The sequence below is a fragment of the Chaetura pelagica genome, unplaced genomic scaffold, assembly GCF_000747805.2.
Source record: "Chaetura pelagica isolate M959 unplaced genomic scaffold, ChaPel_1.0 scaffold9, whole genome shotgun sequence".
Lineage (NCBI taxonomy): Eukaryota > Metazoa > Chordata > Aves > Apodiformes > Apodidae > Chaetura > Chaetura pelagica.
In genome coordinates this window covers 1,277,136-1,283,135 of record NW_009954494.1, presented here as the reverse complement: position 1 = coordinate 1,283,135, position 6,000 = coordinate 1,277,136, and the positions used below count along the sequence as shown (strand labels likewise).

At 38.9% G+C, this 6,000-nt stretch overlaps 1 protein-coding gene across 1 annotated transcript in view; it reads left to right on the top strand.

Annotated features, from left to right (window-relative positions):
• The first annotated feature begins 2,363 nt into the window (after positions 1–2,363).
• The window catches only part of SIPA1L2 (signal-induced proliferation-associated 1 like 2), a 76,011-nt gene continuing 72,374 nt past the window's right edge, over positions 2,364–6,000 (top strand). The window contains exon 1 of the mRNA XM_010004540.1: positions 2,364–3,825. Within this exon, the coding sequence (XP_010002842.1) occupies positions 2,364–3,825 (1,462 nt within the window). The remainder of the gene's footprint in view (positions 3,826–6,000) is intronic.

The window sequence follows — 6,000 nt, the reverse complement described above, 5'->3', positions numbered from 1 at the left end:
AGCAGCCTTAGTGGGAAGGGTTGGCAGGAGCACAACAGCAGGGTAGGCATCCAGCTTTTCTTTTCTGGTCATATCTGTCAGTGATTCCATTCTTAAATGCTAGGATGAGATTAAAAGAGAGGGAAATAAAGAATTTGACTGAAAGGACTGTACAGGTCTGAAGAAAAGGGTACTCATGATCATGTTAACAGCATTTTTTGTGGAAGTAATAGTTTATTAAATTCAGCAAACAGAATTATTTGTGATAAATAGTCTCAACATATGTCGAGGAATGTTTGTGAGTTGCAAAATTCTTACCATGGAGAGAAGAAAAACCTTAAAGAACAACAAATACAGGAGAATATAGTGCCATCCATGAGCATAGGTCAGCTCTCAACTAGAACATTCTACTGAGCTACAGGAATTTACAGGAATGGTCATTTATATTAAAAACAGGCACATTTTGTCAGTCCAACTTCTGATTTAAAAAAATAAATTACTGGTATACCTTAAAGATACTGCATCATATCTTCAAATATTAGTATTTTCAGTAAAGTGTGAATCTACAGTTCTAAAACAGGCATTTATTTGGTCTTCTGTCACACAAGCTTTACATGGCAAAGAAGAATAATTATCTTTTTAAATACTGCTTTTTTCAATATACCTTTTTTAAAGTACTCGAGCTGTACTTAATGAAGTATTCAGGCAAACACCATCACCAAAAATACAAGAGATACTTGCCTTCCTGTGGTCTTTAGGTTTCTTTTGCCTTCCACAAACACAGCTCTTTGTGAGGCCAAATGGTAAATAATATTGTGGATTTGGATTGAAAATAAATGGGGTGGTAGTGAGCGTTTGTTGCACACTAACTGCATACAGCTTGGAGATAAGAAGGCTCCAGGGAGATCTTGCAGCCACCTACAGGAAAACTGGTGAGGGACTTTTTGCAAGGGCATGTAGTGATAGGATGAGGGAACAGTTTAAAGCTGAAAGAGTGTAGATTTAGGTCAGATATTAGGAAGAGATTTGTTACAGTGTGGGAGGTGAGACACTGGAACAGTTTGTCCAGGAAAGCTGTGGATATTCCGTCCCTGAAAGTGTTCAAGGCCAGGTTGGATGGGGCTTGGAGCAACCTGGTCTAGTGGGAGGTGTCCCTGTCCATGGCAGGGAGGTTGGAACAGGATGATCTTCAAGGTGATTCCAACCCAAACCAGTATGTGACTGATATTTTCCTTTCTGTGTTGTATATTCATAAGTCAATGTTTAAAAATCCTATAGGGTACTTTTGAAATACTGTTTCTCTGAACACATCAGTTGTTTAATCAATCTTTTTGACTCCTGTAAGGAGCAAATAACCTTATTTTAATGGACATCATTGGCCATTGAACAGGAGTTCTGAGGTATTTGTATGTAGTGAAAGTAAGCTGCAATGTTACATTGTTATTGTTAGCATTTCTTGTAACCACGTCAATCGTGATGTTACTGTAACTTTCAACTGGTGTTTAATAAACTGTTTTGATAGAAGGGTCCTAAAATTTGCTGCATCAAACATAACGTGTTGATTTCTGACAAGCAGATAAAATGATCTGTTAAGCTTTAATGTATTTACTCCTTTGCTCCTTCTTCACACCTTTTTGTTTTGTTTTGTGGTTGTTTGGGGTTTTTTGAGACTATTTATGCCATTAAATGTAGGGGAAAAACCGCTTTGGAGTCCCTCTTAGACCTTGTGTCTTCACTGAAATAAGGGAGTTCATATTCCGGGCTAATTTGATCTGACCTTTTTTTTAAAAAAAACCCTCTGATAAATGCGTGTTACACTTATTTGCACCATCTTAAGATGTCAGACAAAGAATAAGCATCCAAGTTGCTGTCAACAGTGAAGGAAATGCAGAGATATTTGTACATGGCTATTCTGCTTGTCAGAACCTGTTCTGCTATTCAGTGTGTGTGTACTGGTTAGCCCATGAGAGATATGCAGGTTCAAACTTTTCGCATCCTATGGGAAAGCGGGATTTTTGCATTTAATGGATTTTGAGGAGGCAGAAGATTAAATTTCATTAGTTCCAGTTTCATGGGGTGTTGTGTATACACAAGCAACATTGGAAGCTTACCATTACTGACTGTAAATGTTTTAATATATTTTCTCTCTCTTTTTTTTTTTTTTAACAGATAAAAGAAACTTGTCTGGATTAATACTGAACTGAATGCGTCCGAACTGAAGGAAGTGTTTTCAGATTGCTCTCCTGACAGAAGTTGTACAAAAATGGTACACTGAAGTTTCTGCTTGCACTTCTGGGACGTTTATTGGTCCATAAAAGACAATGTAATAACAAAAGTAATAGTAAATTTATGCAATAGTAGCAGTTCCCTCTCCCTCACTGGAGATGAGTGATCAAAGGTCTTTGCAAGAAGATAAGCACAAAATTAGCAGAACTTCCTCAAAGTTCAGGGAGTCTTCAAGAAGCATGCAATCTGATGATTATTTTGCTAGAAAACTTAAAGCTTTGAATGGTAGCATGGGTCCTCCTGTTTCTTCAAATGCATCTAGCAAAACTGAAAATAATCAAACAAATGGTACACCAGCTGTGCCTAAAATGGGTGTTCGAGCAAGGGTATCTGAATGGCCCCCTAAAAAGGATTGCTCTAAAGAGCTGAGTAAAGCTGCTTGGGATAACAGACCTTTAACTGGTTACGAAAGTGTTGGCTCAGTACTTCCAAATGGACAAAATGACCAAAGTGATGGACAGCAAGAAGACCTAGAATTGGAATTTACAGAAGGAAAATATTCAATTGGAGATCTTTTTGTTCATTCCCCTCAAAGGGGGCTTCATCCCATAAGGCAGAGAAGCAACAGCGATGTGACAATAAGTGACATTGATGCTGAAGATGTGTTAGACCAGAATGCTGTTAATCCAAATACTGGAGCGGCTCTTCATAGAGAGTATGGCAGTACTTCTTCAATTGATAGACAAGGCTTGGGAGAAAATTTCTTTGCAATGCTAAGAGGATATAGAGTGGAAAATTTTGAACATAAAACCCTTGCTCCCTTCGGATTTTCTGAGTTTTTCCACTGTGATCCTACCGTTTCTCCAAGTCTACACGCTGCTACGCAGATTTCCAGGGGAGAGTTTGTCAGGATTTCTGGTTTGGATTATATGGATAGTGCCCTACTTATTGGTCGAGACAGGGAGAAATCTTTCAAAAGGAGACTAAAATCAGAAGCAGTAGAAACATCTCTATTTAGAAAACTGCGAGCAGTTAAAAGTGAGCATGAAACTTTTAAGTTTTCATCTGATCTGGATGACAGACTTGACAGAAATGTTCGTTCTTGGAACTGTCAGAGATGTTTTGCACATTATGATGTTCAGAGCGTCTTGTTTAACATAAATGAAGCAATGGCTACCAGAGTAAATGTAGGAAAAAGAAAAAATATAACCACTGGGGCTTCAGCTGCATCACAAACTCAGATGCCAGCAGGCCAAACAGGAAACTGTGAATCTCCTTTGGGAAGCAAAGAGGACCTCAATTCAAAAGAGAATTTAGATGCTGATGAGGGTGATGGGAAAAGCAATGATTTAGTATTGAGTTGCCCTTACTTCAGGAATGAAACTGGTGGGGAAGGAGATAGACGGATTGCACTTTCTAGGGCAAATTCAGCATCTTTTTCTTCAGGTGAAAGTTGTTCTTTTGAGTCCTCTCTGAGTTCCCATTGCACAAATGCTGGTGTGTCAGTACTGGAAGTACCAAGAGAAAACCAGTCCATTCACAGAGAGAAAGTGAAGCGTTACATCATAGAACACATTGATCTTGGAGCATATTACTACCGCAAGTTCTTCTATGGAAAAGGTAATTTCTTTTTTTCTTGCAACTGTTGTGAGATATTGATGCATTAGATGTATGTTGCTTAGTAGAATTTTTTTTTTTTCCTCGTTCTTTTCTATAGAGACTTAAGTATTACCAGGCATCTTGAAACTTTGGACTAAAATTAAGCCTGTTATTCTTGCTCTCCCAGAGGGATATTCAATAACCAGGGGGTTATATCTGAAGTTATGCATTACTTGTGTAAGTTCACCAAGTGTGGGGTTGTTTAATGAGCATGTAAATGAATTTCTCTGAACAAACTTTCTCAGTGAGCAGGAGGAAAGGAAAACATTTATGTCCAGTAAGAGCATTGGAAATACTGATAAACAGAGTGGAAATGATTATTCCCTAAAAGGTGCTTCCAAAAGAGAATGTTTTGCTATTGAGGCTTCTTGTTCCCTTCTTTGAGATTCTTCAAGTCTTCAAGTGTCTCCTGGGGATTTCAGACTGTATGCACATATACATGCTCCTTAGACAGAGAACTTCTGATTATATTTAAATTTTCAGCTTAAAGAATGTTGCTTTATGCCATTTTCCCATCCTTTTACTCTGTTCTTTTAGGATATGTTGATACTGCAAAATGCCAGGATACTTTTCACAGTGGAGTAATTATTTTGGCTTGAATCGTTACTCAGATAAAATATTTCCACTTTTGAGGTGTACTTTGGCTGTCTGTATTCAGTACTACATTGTGCAATGTGTGTTAAATCTGTTTTTGTGGGGACAACCCCAAAATACCTCTGTCTCTTCTGTATTATGAATTACAGCTCAGTTGTTTTGCTGTTATTAAAAGAAATGAAAAAATCTTCTGTCCTTAAAAGACTGTTTGTTACTGCCCAAGTCTTCCTGAAATCATACTTCCTCTCCTAGCTATATTTGAACAGCAGGAAATAAACACTGTACTGTACTCCTTGCTCCCATGACCCTTTACAAGTGGCTTGAAACAGGATCTAGTACAGTTCTTGTTTTCACAATATGGTAGACACCTAAGATGTAATGACTGTGAAAGCCCTGTATATAAAAGGCAAGGGAGAAAAGAATCTGGATCTGTCACAGAAGTGGAAGATGACCCAGAGCTAAGCAAGGAATGGGCAGTCAGTTTAAGGGTTCCAAATGGGTTCTAACCTAGGCAGGTTGTAAAGGATCAAAAAGTGTTGAAGGAGTCAGAGTAGAAGAGAATGATGAGAAACTTGTAACCAAAGGATGGCATATTTTTTGAGGGGTGTAGAAAAGAAAATTGGTATGGATGGAAATGAAAGGAAGATTGTCAGTGGACAAAAGTGGTGGCAGGATAGGGGGGAAAAAAAAAGGACAAAGATTGAGCCAAATGAAATTGGATTTGTTAGTGAAATGCTTTTACCATGGACGAGTTACAGATTCTGAAGGGCTGAACATTTTTTGTGGAGAAAAGTTATGTCAGAGTAAAAAGAAAATACAAAAAGTGAAAACACTTTAAGTAATATACTGTAAATAAACCTAATGACCTCTCCAGAAAACTAGTGTGAATATAATTAGTTTTAATTAACTTCTGCTCTGGTATTAGAATCATAGAATCCTAGGGGTTGGAAGGGACCTCGAAAGATCATCTAGTCCAACCCCCCTGCCAGAGCAGGGTCACCTAGAGTACATCACACAAGAACGCATCCAGGTGGGTTTTGAATGTCTCTAGTGAAGGAGACTCCACAACTCTGTACTTTGTCACTCTCACAGTAAAAAAATTTTTTTCGGATATTCACCTTGAACCTCCTATGCTCCAATTTGCACCCATTACCCCTTGTCCTATCACTGGTCATCACTGAGAAAAGCCTAACTCCATCTCCCTGACACTCACCCCTTACATATTTGTAAACATTGATGAGGTCACCTCTCAGTCTCCTTTTTTCCAAGCTAAAGAGACCCAACTCCCTCAGCCTTTCCTCATCAGGGAGATGTTCCACTCCCTTAATCATCTTTGTAGCTCTGCACTGGACTCTTTTAAGCAGTTCCCTGTCCTTCTGGAACTGAGGGGCCCAGAACTGGACACAATACTCCAGATGCGGCCTCACCAATGCAGAATAGAGGGGGAGGAGAACCTCTCTTGACCAACTAATCGTGCCCTTTCTAATGCACCCCAGGATGCCATTGGCCTTCTTGGCCACAAGGGCACATTGCTGGCTCATG